The 18,383-nt window shown below is 37.6% G+C and overlaps 3 protein-coding genes across 14 annotated transcripts in view; 2 read left to right on the top strand and 1 right to left on the bottom strand.

The window, feature by feature from the left end:
- Position 1: 1 nt before the first annotated feature.
- On the top strand, positions 2-6,889 carry LOC116729950 (ubiquilin-1). Of its 3 annotated transcripts, none has more exons than XM_032578866.1 (11): positions 2-212; positions 317-459; positions 1,773-1,897; positions 1,996-2,258; positions 2,432-2,599; positions 2,686-2,833; positions 2,990-3,111; positions 3,447-3,530; positions 3,737-3,852; positions 4,499-4,686; positions 5,242-5,362. In XM_032578866.1, the coding sequence occupies exons 1-10, from the start codon at positions 81-83 to the stop codon at positions 4,677-4,679; spliced, it is 1,482 nt and encodes a 493-aa protein (XP_032434757.1). In that variant the 5' UTR covers positions 2-80; the 3' UTR covers positions 4,680-4,686; positions 5,242-5,362. The 3 variants fall into 3 exon arrangements, with proteins under 3 accessions (XP_032434757.1, XP_032434756.1, XP_032434754.1); XM_032578865.1 differs by having other exon boundaries at positions 4-212; positions 1,803-1,897; positions 4,499-4,667; positions 5,242-6,889; XM_032578863.1 differs by having other exon boundaries at positions 4-212; positions 4,499-4,667; positions 5,242-6,889.
- Positions 6,890-7,046: 157 nt separating this feature from the next.
- Positions 7,047-13,870, bottom strand: LOC116729952 (probable gluconokinase). Of its 4 annotated transcripts, none has more exons than XM_032578870.1 (6): positions 13,628-13,870; positions 12,513-12,570; positions 12,098-12,128; positions 11,906-11,992; positions 10,539-10,582; positions 7,047-9,950 (listed from the first exon to the last, which is right to left on the bottom strand). In XM_032578870.1, exons 2-6 carry the CDS (start codon positions 12,548-12,550, stop codon positions 9,605-9,607), a joined length of 546 nt encoding a protein of 181 aa, XP_032434761.1. In that variant the 5' UTR covers positions 12,551-12,570; positions 13,628-13,870; the 3' UTR covers positions 7,047-9,604. The 4 variants fall into 4 exon arrangements, with proteins under 4 accessions (XP_032434761.1, XP_032434762.1, XP_032434763.1 ...); XM_032578871.1 differs by having other exon boundaries at positions 12,513-12,565; XM_032578872.1 differs by lacking the exon at positions 10,539-10,582 and having other exon boundaries at positions 12,491-12,570.
- Positions 13,871-14,268: 398 nt separating this feature from the next.
- frmd3 (FERM domain containing 3) overlaps positions 14,269-18,383 on the top strand; it is a 50,530-nt gene continuing 46,415 nt past the window's right edge. For 2 of the 7 annotated variants that reach the window (XM_032578842.1, XM_032578841.1), the window contains exon 1: positions 14,271-14,717. In XM_032578842.1, coding sequence (XP_032434733.1) covers positions 14,613-14,717 — 105 coding nt within the window. In that variant the 5' untranslated portion in view covers positions 14,271-14,612. Of the gene's footprint in view, positions 14,718-18,383 lie in introns of all 7 variants that reach the window. The other 5 variants (XM_032578845.1, XM_032578844.1, XM_032578843.1 and 2 more) reach the window with 4 other exon arrangements.

Genomic DNA, 18,383 nt, shown 5'->3' with positions numbered 1-18,383 from the left:
ACACACACACACGCCTCCACTCAGAGACGACTGCTCCAGGTCTGCCTTTTATCCTCATCCTCTGCCCGAACAATTCTGAGATGTCGGACTCAGTGAAAGATAAACCGGTAAATCCTGAAAACCCCCTCAGGTCGGACAGGATCCACGTTATCCTCAGAAGCGTCTCGGAGAGCAGAGCGTTCTCCGTCAGAGGAGACTGCACCGTCACACAGGTCAGGAAGCTAGAAACTTTCTGTCGTCTGCAGGCGGTCTAGTGCAATCCTCAAACTAAGCTGTCATTGCTTTGGCGTGTGTGTATGTTTTTGTGTGTGCACAGCTGAAACTGTGTCTGTCAGAGCGGCTGTGTGTCCCAACAGAGCAGCTGGTGCTGACCCACTCCGGACGGGTTCTCAGGGAGTCAGAACTCATGAGTCACCTTAAAGAACAGGAAGGATCAATCAGCCTCTGCATGATTCTAAGGTATGAAGCACAGTGATGATCAGTGCATCAGAGATTAAAAGTTATATTTATAGGAATATTCTGAAATACATAAAGAATGACATATTTGTAGCTATTTTACAAAACAATGCAAGTGTTTTAAAGACGTCAATAAGATAAGATGGTGTATCTGCTGTGTTTCAGTTGTAATTTATTGTTGCAGTGCAGGATGGAGGCGACTCCTCCTTCGCTCGATACTTATAAGACATTCAATTCCTTGGCTTGTCAGACTAATCTATCCGTCTGGCCTGTATGGCTCATCACCCAGAGCATCTTTTTGTCTGGGCGTGAACACAAATCCTTGAAATAAGGGATTTTATTTCAAATCTAAGAAGCATATACTCCATAAATCTAACCAGTAGTTGTGCCACACTTGGCATTAGCCATCAATTATGCAGGTCAAGGTCCTGAAGATGCAAAGCAGCTCCAAATCACTTCACCGCCTCCGAAATGCTTTTGCATTTTGGGGAAATGACAGTGTAGGAATTAATATCAAACTTAACAAGAGCCTACTGTCAGAATGTTGTTAATTTTTTAAATGCTGTGTGAGTTTTACGCTGGACTGATATACAGTATCTTCTTGAATTTCTTTTGATTGAGATTTGATGTATCGCTTTTTCAGACTCTTTTGCCTACTTCTTGTTGTCCTACAAGTTTTATTTACAGTAAATGTTTTCTTAATTCTCCAGAAATGTTGTTACAGTTAAATCATGATTTAATAAGCTGGCCAAGATATTTTCTCATAGGACTTGATGCAGTTCATTTTTACATTCAAGAAATTTGGGATATAATCAAACAAAATGAATCAAATTTTAAATAAGCAGGTATACTCAGATTTGAAGAGCACATCAGAAAAGGCTCTTACAAAGAGTCACTGATTCTGAATGGAAAACTGATTTTTTTCAAGACATCATGCCATTGTTCAAAATTTGTTGACTGTTTCAACAAATTTGAAACAGTCAACAAATTTGTTTTGTTGACAGACAATATCTGTGAGCTGATCTGTTAGTCAGATTCCCTCAGAGAGCTGACTGCTTCTCCCAGAACCGGTTCTCTTAATGCAGAGCAACTGTGGGCAGAGCAACTGAGATGTCATTTTTATTTTCATTCTGGCAAATAAGACCACAATAAATCCTTGTTAGAACCAATTGGTTATTAATGTTTTTTGTCCCCAAACAAGCAGACTTTTATTGGAAAACCGCTTCGCTGAAATGATTTACAAGACGGGCTTTTCAGTGCATACATCAGTTATATGTTTATAGTCTACAGTTATAAACTCAGTTCGTCTTTCCCTGGCCTGAACCTTCATCTGCTCGGACCTCCAGTGATCCAGTTTCAGAACCTGTTGAGTCAGAGCTAAAAGCTGGTCCTGACCCAGAGCCCAGCCAAACACCAACTCCCACCTCGCCACTCTGCTCAGGTAAAACCTGTCAAACATTCATGTCTCTCCAGTCGTCTACCCTCTGCTCTCCAATGTTTTTAAGTCCTTCTGTTTTTTTTCGTTCCATCTTGTCTCAGCTGAGGGTTTGGACAGTCTTGGCTCTGAAAACAGCAGATCCAGCTTTCTTACTGCCCTCTGGAGCCAAATGGAGAGCCAGTTACCGAGTGACCCAGAACTGATGCACTGTGTTCTGGCCAGCCCACTGGTGCAGAACGCCCTCTGCACCTCCAGCCCTCAGCTAACAGGACAACGCTCTCTGTCTAATCCTCAAATTCAGCAGCTCCTGACAACAAACCATGAGGTGGAGGACATGTTGAACAACCAAGATGCCATAGAACAGGTGAGTGTGTGTTTGAGGTGCAGTTTTTTTTTTTTTTTTTTTGCAAGTTGTGTGAGTGGTATTTCTATTATTGTACCTTTCACATTTAAACTTAAATAACTAAATGATTGAGGAAAGGTTTTCTTCTTTTGTGGTGTACCTCAAACATCACAACTCCCTTTGTTCCTCTCCAGGTGCTGGGACTCATCAGGGAGCCTGAAATGACAGAAGAGGTGATACAAAAAGAAGATGGAGCTTTAGAAAACATGTCCATGGTGGAGGATAACCCTGCAAACGCTGCTCTGCATGTCCTTCAGACAAATGATGCAAAAATGCAGCAACAGGATCTTAAACAGACTCAGGTAAAGCAATAAAGGTCATGATTACATATTTCACATAGTTCATCTGTTATATCAGAGGTTTGCTTCTGGTGCCTCTGGGCTTTCAGGAATCAATGTTTCCATTATTCACTACATCATATGAGAGTCACCAGGGACCAGGAGGACGAACCAGCCCAACACCACCTCCGTCCACTGACTCCACAGATTCCCTCAGAGAGCTGACTGCTTCTCCCAGAACCGGTTCTCTTAATGCAGGTAAGACAATGTGCATGCATCCAGTCAACTTATGTATAAGGCATGGATGATTTTTAGGAAATCATAATCTCAATTCAGTCCTGAGCATTTCTCACAAGGTTAAATATCAAATATCTGAAATGTGTTAAATGAACATAATGTGGCTGCTGCCTTCAGGTCTGCAGTCGCTCCTGCAGGAGATCACAGCCAGTCCGGGTCTGATGGAGACTCTGCTCTCTGGGCCGCACATCAACTGTGTTCTGAACTGCCTCAGCCAGAACCCGGACTTTGCTGCACAGGTGATACGTGGATGGATCTGGATATATTGCAAAGATGAGGAGCAATACTCCTTTATGGTTGAGGGGTTTTTTTCCACTTAAAGTAACAATTTATGATCTTTTGTTACTTCAGGATAAGTCATTTTCTATCATTCAGCACTTAAAGAACAAGTTGCCACCGTTTATGTAAGAACATAGATGATTCCAGATTTATCCTCTTCCCGCTGCGACATGTAGTTTCACCACTAGATGCCACTAAATCCCCACACATTGCTCTTTTAACCACGACCTTAAACCAGTTCTTCCTCCTGAGAAGCTGAGAAACTTCAGTGCTGATGTATTTCCTGTTGCTTCAGATGCTGTTGAGCCATCCCTTGTTCTCAGGAAATGTTCAGCTGCAGGAGCAGATGAGGCAGCACATTCCTCTCTTTTTGCAGCAGGTTTGTTTATACACTCCGGGGTTATTGTGATATTATATTTTTCATATTTATGACAAATACCAAAGGGTTTTTGTTTGTAATTAATATTTATTTATTACTAAAATAGATGTGGTATGAAAAGAGTTTGGTCTTGGCATACCACCATATGCAGCATACAGCTATCTCTGATACAAAAATGTTATTTATTATTGTTCATTAAATTATAGATGGAAAGTGGAGAGCTGCTGTCCATGATGCTGAACCCCAGAGCCATGGAGGCTTTGCTACAGATCCAACAGGGGCTGCAGACTCTGGCTGTGGAGGCTCCCTCCCTCGTGCCTGTGTGAGCAAAAATATCTAAACACTTCATTTGTTCTAGATGAGTTACTAAAGTAAACGGCTGTCTTATTAAGATTGTTTTCACTAAACCTTCAAAACTTCTAAAGAAAATTGTCAAATTTAACAATTCAAGGTTTGGGCCTTGAAAAGTCTCAATTTTCCAAACTAAATATTAAATTACGTTAAGTTCCATCTTTAATTTGTACATTTAATTTGTTTATTTGTATTTCCACTTTGTTTCCCTCATTGACACAAGAGAGAAAAAAAAGAAATGTGTCCATTTTTTATTTAGGCAATGAAAATGAAAATATTGTTACAATTTCTATTACTTTCATTGAAAATAACATGTTTAAAGAGTTTTGGTATAAAAATTTTAATTTCAGTAGTTGGTTAGAGCCTGTTCTAAGTCACTGTTCGAAAGATTTTTGTATTCTGTAAGAAAACCTTAAAGCAAGTCAAAAAACATCCACTTACGTAGGTACAAATACATTTTCAATTCATAATTAGTAAGTCAATTTAATTTATAAAACTAAACTAGACTTATATATCTGTCCTAATTTATGTAATCCATTAATTTAAATGATCATGTCTTATATACATAAAAGTCTGAAACTGAAATGACCTTTTTCAACAATGTATCTTTTTGGCAGTGCTGGACCTGGAACCAGTGCTGGTTCTGGTCTTACTGGTTCTCCTCAGCACCCATCTGATCCTAACCTGAACAACCAGACTGGCTGCCGTCCTCAGGACGACCCACTGACAGAGCAGCAGCAGTTTGTACATCAGATGCTAAAGGCACTGGCTAACACCAACAATGGGGTAACTCACTGATCCAATGGTGACTAAAATTGTTTAACTCTTTTTACATGTAAAATTGTAATATTAGAAAGCATAAGCCACTTAAATAACCAAAATTTTATTGTTAGCAAATGTTAGTATTTGCTAAATGGATGTTCCTACATTGTCTTGCCAAAAATGTTTATACCTCTTTTCAGTTAACCACAACAAACCTTAACATGTTTTAATGAGATTTCATGTGAGCAACCCAGACGTTTTTATCCAGTTTGCCCAGTATTTACCTCTATTCATCGACTCCAACCAACTACATGATACAACTGTGCAACCAGTTTCCATGTTCTGGTTGTTAAGATTTGAAATTGAAATAATAAAATAACAACACAATTCTTAAAGATTAATGGTCAAATAGCCTGTTATAATAACTCCTTTCATTCTGCTCCTCTATGTACAATGTACAAAAATGTAAAATTGCATTAATGATTCAGAGATTTGCATTTTGTCACAAAACATTCAGACTACATTAAGAAATTAAAGTACAGATTGTAATTGTTTAGTCACAAGAACTTCAAATGATCTTGATTTTGTTGCCTATCAGGTCCGTCTTGAGGAAGAGGAGGATTTCCAGGAGGAGCTGCAGCAGCTGAACTCAATGGGCTTCAGAGACAGAAAGGCAAACCTTCAGGCCCTCAGCAGCTCAGGAGGAGACCTCTCCTCTGCTCTACACCTGCTCAGTCCTTAACAATTCATTTTCAGTTATTAACAAGTGAATTACAAAAAAAAAGATGTAATTGTAAGCCATACTTATACACAAGGTGTCATCTAATATCTATGTAGTGATAAATCACTGGTAGAAACATGTATCCACCAACACAACCGAGTAACAGTGCAGATGTAGATTATAGGCGCTGACTAAACAGAACCCACAGGAGAAAATAACACCTGTATTTAACTGAATTATGGCAGGGATCTACACCACATATTCATATTTTAGTAAACAAACCAAGTGTTTGATAGGAACCAGATGAATTATTTAACAGAAAAATAGGAGTTTGTAGTGGAGAAAAAAAATAGATTTCATTTTGTCTTCTCTGCTACTTCAGTTCTACTGTACATGCAGTAGATTCATAGCATCTACATCAATATTTAAAAGCAGGTGATTTATTATGAACGTCGGCACACGGTGATGCCTCTTTGCTCTGTTACCTCCTGGTCACCATCTCACATACCAGGCAGGCGTCCTGTAAGTTCACACATTTCATGTGTTTCAGTCTAACAGATTAAACCTCAAACACAGTAAGTTGTGATGCGTGTCCCGACACACCCAGGTTGTTCATGTGTGTTAATCACAGACTAAAGCAGGTGTGGTTATGTAAACATTCAGGTTCTTAACAAATGTTCACATGTTGACATTTAGCTAGAAAGATATTTAATTGTACTTAATAAAGATAAACATAGTTTTCATCATAAAGCAAAAAAACAAACTGAGAAAAAAGTTAGGACACCATAACAGTCTTACCTGTTTTAGCTGTAATAACTCCTGTGAGGTGCTTCTTTTAGAAGCTTTACTCCACTTTTTACTTTGAGAGATTTCTTTGAGCATCTTGTGCTCCGCTCTCAGAGCCAACCTGTTTGGAAAGCCAGTCCTGAACATGTTACAGGTTCATTTTAATGTCCTGCACTTTCTGACTATCTTCTACACACTGAAATGGCTAATTTCTAATTATTTTGAGACTTTTTAAAAATCTCTTTGCAGACTCACGAGCTGATGAGTAATGATCTCTTGTGTGCACCTGATGTGATAACTGATTATAGTTTGAGCCGTTTTAAGTGGGAAGAAATGTTGGGGTGTCCTTATTTATTCTACACCAGAACTTTAATTTATTTTAAAGTATCTTCTCTTCAGTTTGTATTGATTTTTTTTTACAAATATATTTATTTCAGTGTTGTTAAAATTGGTATTTAATGTCAATATATTTATTGATAATAAATGTCCATATATCTACCAAATAATCATAAATGTAACGTTCTAGATAAAACATGCTTTGGTGTATTTATTTTTCTTGTCCAACAAGGAAAAAAAACACTTTTTTTTACAATATAATTCTTCTTAAATCAGCTACCTGCTGAGTAGAACCCAACATAACGTTATACAGTAGATATGACACTTAAATACAATTTGGTGAACCTATTTTATTTTGAAGACAAGCTTACTGTAGTATATTAAATATTATATGTTACTGTGAGATATTATAGTTGTTTTTTTTTTTGTCTAAATCACATCATCAAACATTACCAGCTGTGTTCTTTCATCCCCTTTGATGAAATTTTAAAGAACTGAAGATGAAACATACTTGTATTTGTTGCGGTACTGTTAGTATTATTTAACCAATATCAGCTCAAGGGGTTATTTCCAGAAAAACGTCTCTGTTTTTTTTTTTTCTTCCAAAAAGAGAGATGTATTTTGCTGTTTTATGGTTGATTTTAATGTTTTAATCAGTCACACAAAACCAAACAAATAAATGTATTATGGTAGCTCTGTGACTTTGTTTCAGTTGTTTACATGTTCTCAAAATACCTGCAGTAACTTTTGTGTCTGGCCTCCGAAAAGGCTCCAGAAAATATCTACTTTTAATGAGCTTGTGATCTCTACAGATAGGAAAACCTTCTTTCTAACTTTAAACACTAGAGGGCAGTTTTGTTTTCCTTTTTGTTTTGTTTTGTTTTCTTTGGTCTGGGATTTAAACAGCACTGCAGGTTAATTCATATCTTCATATTTATCTGCAATGCTTAACTTAGAAATCAATTACTTTACAGTTTAAATGGTTAAATAAACAAAAAATTTACATTTTAATGCCACCTTTAGAAGCAACCTTATTTTGTTTACCTTGTCTACCTAAAGTGTATCCTAAATGTGCAAGAGTCACTCTGAGATCTTCAGCTTCCTGACAAGCATGAGGCGTTCTCGACACGTTAAACGTGTGTGTGTGTGTGTGTGTGTGTGTGTGTTCTCGACTTGACAACCTGCCTGAGTTTCTCTGTGGCTGCCAGACGGAGGGGGTTTAATCTCCAGCTGTGTGAGGGTGAGAGATATGGGAGTAGCTGAGGGGGTTTTCTGGATTAGAAGCTCCAAAAATATTCAAGTTGAGGTTTGAAGATGAGTCATGGCACAGAAACAGCTCTTCAGTATGGAGTGGAGCGCTCTCTCGCTCAGAGTGTCTTCTGAAGATACCAACAGACCTGACAAATGACGTTACAAAGATTCGACCTGCTTTGCCCTGCAAGGTAGCGAGAAGAGTGAAACTTGCCTTCCACTTGTGTGCTTATTTTGAATCAGCAGTCATCTTTGGTCTTATTAAATGTGAGGAATGCACCTTTAAAATTTGGTTGCTGCTTTTTGATGTTGACCCATAAAAGATGCAAAGATGGAAAATGAACTTGCTGTGTATTTCAAACACTTTCCAGTGGAAATTAGAACGAATATTTGAGATTTCATTTTCTAACATTCTGAGAACAGATTTGATGTTTAATTTAATTAACTCTAAAATGTATATTTTAAAACCAATGTTGTGTAATTTTTTAAAATTTTGATCAAATAATTTAAATAAGATGTCTAGTAGAGACCTATATTTAATGATGTTCCATCACGCAAGTGTGAACTTCTACATTGTTATTAACAAAATGGTCAAGAACCTCTAAACTTCTCTAAAAACCTTAAAATATATGGAATCTGTAAGAATTAAACCACAACAGGTTTGATTTGATTCAGATCTTTTGAGGTTTCAGACATTTTAACTGGACAAAACAACAAAGACTTCCTATTTTAGGCGGAAGGAGAAAAACTTTGAAGTGTTATTATTTCTCAGCTTTAACCCACGGACACAGATTAGGATGTTATCCTGAAGTAAAAGTAGAGTAAAGCTTCTCAGCGCTCGTCTAAGGTAGAGTGTTTCTTTCAAACCAGACTGAGCTTTAGAAAAACGGCAGCAAAATCCCCCAAATCAGGGGCGCCAAGTCTACAGAGAGACGCCTGAGGCTGAACCTGCTGCAAAGCCGAGAATCCCTCCAGCTAAACCTGGAACGTTTCAGACAACTTATAGATTTAACATTCATTCAACCAAGAAGTTTGTTTCTGGTAGGAAGTGGAGCAGGCATACCCAAAAGAATAAAACAACTGTTTTTATTTGCATATAATAAAAAATAAATGTGTAATATTTTATACCCTTCTCAATAATCAAAGGCAAAATCTTTATAGGCATTACAGCAAATCAAACTTTCCTTATAATTGCAGAGAGGCGGATTTTTTTCTATATGAGCTCCAAATGTTTGAGTGGAAGGGCTCCTTGTCATCATCCTAATCTTCAGATCCTTTCACAGATTCCTAATCAGATTTAATTCAGCCACTCTAAAAAGATTAAGATTACCTCCAGTGAGAAGAAACCAGTTGGCAAAATTAAAATATTACTTTAAACTTAAATCTGCCAGGAGTATGAATAATTTCAATCTTAACTTTGCATACATTTTTACTTTTTATAATCTTGAAAACGTTTTACTGCAAATCCTTTTACTTATTGTGAGAACATTTTCTAGGAATTCACTTCCTAGTGAGCAAGTATGTGATCATAAAGTAAACTTCTATCATGTTGATGATTCCCATAAAAAGACAATTGATTATAAAAAATAGTATTTCTTTCGGGGAGAAAAACACGTATAACAGCACTCAGGAATAAATTCTGAACTTCATTTTATGAAAACAAAAAAGTAGGTTAAGAGAAGAGGAAAATGATCAAAAAGAGTTATCGATATGTAGCAAATAATATGCTTATTACTCATATGAAACATTTAAGACATATGGATTTGAGGGCCTTTTCAGGGCAATAAAGCAAAAGTTCAGTTCATTTTACCCATGAAAAAATGGGTAAGAGTCATAGTGTTCCCATTCGTTTGCCACGATTACAACTTCACCACTTCAGACTCTCAATGTGCTTCTCTACTTCCAGGATCATCTCGTTCCGGCTTTTCCTGATGTCCAGGGTGAGCACATTTTCCTCGTCTGATGGAGGCTCCAAAATATCAAACTGGGAGCGCAGCAGATCTGCCTTCATGTAATGTCCCTGTCGGGCCACCATCCTCTGGTGAATGAGATCGTAGTCGCCATGCAGGTAGAGGAAGAAGACCTCTGGAGAGGAGGGAAGTGAGGCGCTACTGGTTGGTGCCACCACCGTGGAGCCGTTGAGGAGAATCTGCCGGTAGAGCCGCTTCAGAGCTGAACACGCTAAAAGAGCATCTGAGCCTGAAGACCTTTCTCTGTGATGGGAAAACATGAACATACATTTAAATATTGAGATGTCAGAAATGTTCCCTGACATACTACATGGTTATTAATATTTTTAAAGTGAGGAATGAACTAAAATGTCAAAGTTTACTTTGGTCACAAAGCAATGGAGAAAAAAGAGCAGCACAACGATGAGCAGGCAGATATGGGTGCGGAGGAGAAGCCGTCTTTGATGTCACCGGAGGAATTTTAACATCTTCACTTCTTCTCCTCACCCTCTCTCTCTAAATCTGCTTTTACTCCCCCAAACTCCCTTCCCAGTCGCTGCGGTTTTCAGCTTAATTTTCAAACCCTTTTTTGATATTTTTTGATCTTTCTGAACAATTTTATGCCTGCTTCTTCCTACCTCGCTGCTATGCTTTTGAGATTTGTAAAACTGAATCTGGTTTGCTTCCATCAGTTGAAATATCAAGTATTTCATTGCTGCATACAATAGTGCAAAGAGTCTAAACGTTAAGGATGCAGTTAGATTTGATCTAAATTATGTTAGTACTAGCACGGGTGTGAGCCGATGTAATAAAAATAATATTTGTGAGTCTCTGTATGGCACTGGTTCTCACCTCTCAATGACTTCATGTAGTCTGAGAAGCCAAGGAAATCTGTCCTGAAAGACAAGAAATAATAAATTACGATGTTTTCAGTTCAATGCCGTAGACGCTGAGGTGATCTGAAGACAATATAAAACCTAAACATATTTTAAGAAAAAATGAGTTAGTTATTTTATGTAATTAGGTCAGATATTAGGTAAAAAGTCTGAGAACTTTTCCAGTGCCAGACAGATTTTTTTGTATGCAAATTGAAAACAAGTACGATTCCTTTGAGAACTAAGAAATAAAATTAACTAATGTAAAGTCTGTATTTGTAAAGCAACAGAAATCTCAATACACTAAGGGCTCATTTTAAGACACTCAACACATAAACTTGTTTAGGTGATGTTAGTAAAACTCAAACAAACAAATCAGGCAGAGACAGTGAGATCTGAGATCAATGAGCTCCATAACAGAGTCTCACACCTTTAGGTCCTGGCTTCAACTCATTTTGTTTATGCCGGCCTCTTTCTGCCAACTAACACCAGAATGAAAGGCTTGTTGTCCCTAAAGCCTGACAGTAATCCTATATTTACATTTCTGCTTCGCTCCATCATTTAATCTCAATCTGCCAACTGTTGACTGTCACTGAATGATGGCGGCATGCGTTGGACAGAGGTATTCCTCCTCAACTTTCTGAGTAAACCTCTGCGTGGGAGGTTATCGTCTGTCACCAAACAGCAAAATGGCACCAAATGCTGCCAGATTCTCTTTGCCAGGAAGGAAAGAAGAACAGACACAAAGAAAAAAGGAGAAAATGACAGAAGGGGTGATGGAAGGAGACAATGGAGAGAGGATTCTTTCTTTCGACTCAAAGAAAGAATAAAGTATGTTAAGACTGTGGGGCGTTTCACTGAAGCAGAGAAGCAATGGAAACGGGGTGGTCATTTTATGATGTCGTAAGAGTAGGGAAAATATATATAAATACTGGTTATAAGCCATAACGGCAATATTAATATCTGCAATTCACCCAAATTTCTTAGAACGGTGCATCCCAAGTTTTATAAAATGGGTATAAGAGTTTGGAAATACAAGTGTGATTCAGTTATCAATACAGTTGTCAAGCTTTGTTTTAGTTTAGGAGAATAATTTAATCGTGAACTGAACTTTGGTAATAATTTACACGTAACTAAAGCTGACATGAAAACCTATAGGACATTGTTTGTGTAGAAACACTAGTAGCATGGTATACACTGTTTGTCCTGTTATTATACTATTTTAATTGTACAGTCCTGACAAAGCTACAGAGCTCCCCAATGTTTACAAAATCATAGTTTCTGTAACTGACGGGTGAAATAAAAAACGCACATAAACACATGTATGCAGACTCCTGGGCTGACCTGGTCTGTGAGCGGTTCTCCACGAGCCATCTTCTCAATGTTCTCCTGCGGGTGGAAGTTATCGCCTTCATAGAAGGGCCAGCCAAGCTGAGGAGAACCATGCATGACAAGGTCAGTATAAATGTCCTTCCATATAAACATAACGCCATCAGAGAGTTTTGTGTTTGGGTAGTGAGCCATCCAAGTTTTTACCTTTTCAGAAAGGAATGTCCCCAAACTGGTTCTGTTTTCCAAAAAACAAGAAAGAAAAACAGACAAAAATGAACTAAATTATTAAACTAATGTTCACAATAATTGCTGGAAATCAGACAGTGCAACGTTAATAAACCTAATTTCAGATTGGTGGAAAATACAGAAAAAAAACATATTTCACTATGAAAGGTGAACTATACACTGATCTCAAAATTAATGTCATGATTTTGGTTATTCAACTGAGTCATCCTGTTTTCAGAGTGAAGTGATTTGAAGTGAATGACAATGCCTCATAAAGGTTGGATTATTTATTAAATGTATCACTTGATAAGCTACTTTGTTACATTCATGTATCAAAAATCACAGATCTTTAAAAAAAGAATAGTTAGTGACCACAATAAGAAGACATACGGACTTTCCACAACCCGAGACTCCCATTATGATGTAGATCATCCTGTCTGTGACGCCCTGGCCTAAAACAAATGATACAAAAAATCAGACATTGCATAATCAAGAGTTGAAGGTTACAGATCCTTCTAGCAACTAAAATAATTATACCATAGCTTTAAAATTAATGTCCTTTTTATTGAAGTAACATATTCTTACACTGAAAAAAATGAAAATGCAACCTAATATGTGTTGATTTAGTTAAAAGAAAAACACATTTAGAGAAATAACTTTATACAAAATCAATGGTTCCTCAGTCATTGCTACACTTAACTGCAAAATAAATGTCACTATTTTTAAGCTATATTTAACTTTTTTAAATTGATCAGCTTGTCTAGAAAATGTCTAGTAAAACCATGCTGTTATGTTGTGGTATAAATATGTAAAACCACAAATGCCAATTTCAAGGTGTAACCAAATTTTATCTTGCCATTATCTACAGTAAACAGAATAAGTTAATAAAGTCTCAGAAGACCAATCTAATCAAGTCTCCGTAACAACCATTACAATTCATCTACGTGCCTGTTTTCATCGTATCACTGCACATATAGTTTTGATGAGTTTACTAAACTCTGTGAGTTTTGGTCAACTGAGGCCAATATAGAGCTTTTCTGCTGCCCACTTAAGGAGAGTTTAGCTTGAAACAAAGTCCAAATATGTGGAAAATGATCTCAAGCCCACTGTTATGTATGGTGGGGGATTTGGGGTGCTGAGGGGTTGTTTTGGTTTTAAAGGATCTTGTTAGAAGATCAATGTATCATGAACTCTTTTAAATACTTTTGAATCCTAAATCATGTAGGATGAGGCTAGGAGAAGGAAGAATAATATAGGACTGTCAGAGAGAAAAGAGTCCAAAAGTCCCTCACTATTTCTTCTCCAGTCTTGTGAGATGTTACAAGACTAAGTGCTGTCCTGTTGTAAAAACTGCTGACAGAAGGGGCAGCTACCAGTAACTGCGCTGTAAAACTCTCCTGTTTGTTAGCGTAGGATTATCTTACAATTTAATGCTGCCGAAATTAATTCAAGGCTTTTTCTGCATCTTTGCCAGCGGTCCAAACAACTGCACACTGTATACTGACTCACCGTTAGCCTACAGTGATTAAACGGGTGCCGTTTCCGTAGCTCCCGTCACAGCAGCAGCAAAACAATAAGCGGAGAAACCCTGCTGACAAAACGGCCCACTTTATTTGTTAGTGTCTGTAAAACTCTCTGAGAGGGTACAACGCCCCAGGGCGACCGAGCAGCAGGGCTCAGCAGAGGCAATGTAACCCAACGAACGCATTACTGCAGCTCCGAAAGCGCTTGGACCGTGGCCGCGACTTGTTTTGATACGTAATGACGCACGCCGCTTACGTTGACAATTTAAAGGTACAGGGTCCTCGACTCGCGTAACAGCAAAATAAATAGGGACGTCTAAGCTGGCCTTGACGTCATTATTGCGGGCAATTTAGGGAGTTTGGACCAGAAAGGCTTAAAATAAAATAAAATGTATGAATATGTAAATGAAGTAATTAATCATTAATGTTATATTATTGTTTTATTCTATGAAATATATGTGATTGCACTTAATTACAAAGAAATATATAATCACATTATATAAAGAGAGATATTTAGAATATTGTTTGGAAATCTGAATGCAGTTATCCGATTTTACTGCAGCGAATTCACATTAATCTTCGCCATAAACAAAGTGATGGAGCTGAAATTTGATAGACACACATAGCGGAAGCAGGGTTAAACCAGACGGAGAGAGAGTGAGAGAGTGAGGGAGAGGAGAAAAGCCATCATCTCTCCTGGAGATCAATAAGCGGGCCACACAGAGAGCAGACGGATACAAGCCCTCTTCCCTCCCGCTCTGTCGCATCCATCCATTCTCTTATCCATCCATCTATCCATTCATCCATCCATTCATCTCCAAGGGCGGTTCAAGGGGTGACGAGACCAGACGGACACATGTTATGCCGTGCGTAAAGCGTGACCCCCTCGGTGTGTTTTTTACACGTTTTTTGCATCTGTTTCGCACTTGGAGCCACTGACATGAGGAGCTGAAACCGACACCGAGCCAACAATGAAAATGCTCCGGTTTCGCAGCCCCAGCATCCGCTCCTTGGACCAGGAGGTCCTCTGCACGATCCGATTACTGGACGACTCCGAGATCTCCTGCACCATCCAGGTAGAGGAATGAAAACCTTGTTGATATTACTATCAATTTTATTTGTACACACAGACAAGAGGCTAGAATGAGACTGCAACAGTAGTCTACCCTTATGGTGAATATCACTATCCCCATATCATGATGTTTACTTGGAGGAACAGCATATGCGCGCATCTGTCCTGCAGTTTGAAATTGACTGTGGATTGGTTCTCTTTGCTCTATACACTAAAGAGAGACATGCATTTGTGATGAGAAATATTAATGTGAGTCACAGTGAGAGAAGTTATAATGAACTTTGGTTCATCGTAAAAAAAGACATGATGGAGCTCCATGGGATTGGTGGGAAATATATATTTAGGGGTTGTTCATTTCAAATATCCAAATAAAGTTGGATTGGTGGAAGGCTGATGTTTACTTCTGTGATTTAGGCACCCGATGTGATAAATTTTACTACTAAATCTAAGAAAGTGATCATAAAGCTCTCAGAAGAAATGAATTTTGCTTTGTTTTATTTTAAGGTACAAATCTTTGGACTTTATTTTATGTGATTTACTTTATATTTCTCTCTTACTCAAGTTATATGGATCTCATCTGAGTTTATTTCCATTTTATTTTCATTTTAAATGCAGCTGCTTGTGGAGTCTGAGAGTTCACAAGATTCGCATCTAATTTGTCTCAATTTCGTACCTGCTACTGCTGTTGCTGAAAGACAATCATCAGTATGAAAGCATTCGAGTGAATTAAGGTGTGGCCAGTGATAGTGTTTAGTTTCAGGTTGCAGTATGTTCCAGAACTGCAGCTTTTTTCTCCAGCTGAGATCAGTGAGGGTTTTTTTTATCCTTAAGTCTGGTTACCAGCTGATAACAAACACTGGTGCTTACAAGTTTACATACATTCATCATAAGTATAAATGTCATAAATTTTGGAATTGTACTTATTTCCTTGAGCTGCTTTTCTTTCCAAGCTGGAATGATTCAACAACATATAACATAAAACAACAAAATTTGGGTGTACAAGTTAGAATTTTTCATGAATTTTCTCTAATCACAAATTGGTTGAAATTATACATACATATCAAATTGCATGCAGAAATACCCCAACTACTATTTGATAACTACTAGTTAAAACAAGACACAACAGGATGTTTCAACAGCGGAACTACAGTAAATACTTAAAACTGGTTCTGGGACAGATATAGCAGGCTACAACATTTTAAAAGAAAGTCTGTCAGCCCTGCCTAGAGCAGCTGCCAAATTTCCTGACAGAATTTTGCCAGTGGAGCTTGTTGATGGCTAAAGAAAGCATGTATTTGATGTACAGCTTATTAAAGGACCTTTATTCAAATAGTAGCCAGTAGGAACGTATATTTTTCAGCCTGCATGTATAACTTTCTGTAAAAGTAACAGACAAATGGGATCTAAAAAGTGGCTGAAAAACCAGAAGAAAATTGTTGAGAGCATTAAACGCATATGCCCTCAACATTTATCTAAAGTTTTGTGAAACTGAAAAAATCCATGAAAGTGCATGCTGCTGGTTGATGTTTCGGGATCTTTTAGCGCAGTTGCGTATTTTTTTGTAAATGGCTCAATCTGTAAGTGCAGCACTTTGTCTCAGAAGTAGTTGCCTACATCAGCATTGTTGTTTCACTCTGGATGACTAAACAGCCTCGCTCCGTGTCATGCTAACCATCTTTGTGATACTCTGCCTGTACCCAATCAATGATTTAAAAAACAGCCTTTTATGCACAAAGAAAAATGGATGGAGCAGAGTGTGAAACAGATAATGTGTTTTGGTGTTCACAAAACACCGAAACACTTGTGTGTTTGTCTCTTTGAATACTCAGAAAAGTATTAAGGTGTGTGTACACATCAGAAAACATGAAAGTGTGGACTGTCACCAGGAGATGCTGAAATGCACTTTGAAATGGGTTTTAGGGCTTTTAACCAGGTGTGTGCATTTGTCTGAATTATCAAGAAATGGACATTTATGTTTCTAGCTGACTGCATTTTCCTGGGCTTTCTCTAATGGCTTTGTGTTCCGGTGCTAAGCTGCTCCTTCCTACATATTTCATGACATCCTGATCTCGTCACAGTACACTTCGGCTGCTCAAAAGCACTTCTCTACTTTCTATTGTGTAAAGACTATCGGCTCTGGAATTAGTTTTCTTTCTCTCCACTGTGTCATCATCTGTCTTATTTTATATATTCTGCTGTGCTGTGTATGTAGGTCAGGATAAAATATTAGTGGCAGCGCTAGATTAAACAGATGGAATCAGAAGAATCGGATGGGATTTAGCATTTTGAAAATTGTGCATGGAGTGAGTCTGACTTGACTTGTTCATTCCAATTTTCAGACTTAGACATCTTGGACCAAACTGGTTTGGATGTCCAGTCAGATGGGATTGGAGATTGTACAAAAATGTGGCTTGACCAGCTGAATGGCTTATACCAAAAGTGGTATGTGAATCGAAATTTTTACTTCTATCTAAATCCAATAGATAATTTAAGAGCTTTTTAAGGCTTTTAGAGATTTTTAGATCTTCTGGTCTAAGAAAAAACTGAACTGAAGAATTATCTTATTCAGAGCAGCGTGAAAACTACAGCAATGTTTTTATTTTATTTTGAATATCTTAAAAATAACTAGTATAAAGAACTTTCTAGGCTTTTAAACTAGCACCCAGGATATTATGATACTGAAAATGGCTAGAAAGAGGCAGTTCTCTAGTTAGTGGAAAACGTGTGTTTTTTTTTACTTATCTTCAAATGCAGCAATCATTATAATTAACTGAATATTATTAAATCTGAAGTTTTTTGGGTTTTTTTGTCTGCATGTAACATTTTTTTGCCCCAATATTCGACTTTGTTGTAATTCCTAAAATGAATAAAAGAGAATAAATCATAAAGGCAGTAGGATTTAGAGCAGTTAGGCCCTTAAATGCAACATGAAACAGCATATTTTGCCAGCCAATATATCTTTGGCGGAAAGGAAAATGTCAAGTTAGATTTTTGACCTAAATAGACATATTTTCCAACACCTTCATATTACTAACTTACACACAAATTGCAGAAGAATCAAGCTTGAATCTTTGTGCAGTTTATTTATTTATGTACCGGTAATCTTGTATGCACAGCTCTTTGAATACAAGTTGGAATACAAGATTAAAGGAATTTCAACTGGTGTGTCACATGACTGATGGTAGACGCTCTATATGAGTCCTGGGTTTGATTTCTGGTCCGTTTACTGCATGTTTTCTGTTTCTCTTCCCACTGTTCCTCTTTTCTAGTTAGTAATGAATAAAAGACACCAGTGCTACAAAACCCTGAAAAAGAAATGAAGTGAAATGAAATAAAGCATGTTCTTAACGGGATTACCAAGCAGTGTCAGAAGGAAGGAAGGAAAGAGAAGAGCTTGTCTTGTTTTATTAGATTACGGTTAGAATAACACAAAGGTTTAAATCTGTTATTCATGCCCAGGTGAAGCGTCCTACCACTGTCTCTTCATACTTTCACAATTATGCGCTATTCATTTCAGCAAGTTTTATTTGATCTAAAGTCAGTTTACTTATGTTTTCTTCGTATTAAGTGAAAATGTATTTTAAAGTGTATGACTTGTGTCAAAGATTTTTGGTATCCATGGATTTTTGGGCCATTCCTCTTGACTGAATTGGAGAAACTGAGTCTGGTT

Source organism: Xiphophorus hellerii, chromosome 12, assembly GCF_003331165.1.
Source record: "Xiphophorus hellerii strain 12219 chromosome 12, Xiphophorus_hellerii-4.1, whole genome shotgun sequence".
NCBI lineage: Eukaryota > Metazoa > Chordata > Actinopteri > Cyprinodontiformes > Poeciliidae > Xiphophorus > Xiphophorus hellerii.
The sequence above is the reverse complement of the archived record's forward strand: the minus strand, read 5'-3'. Positions and strand labels throughout refer to the sequence as shown.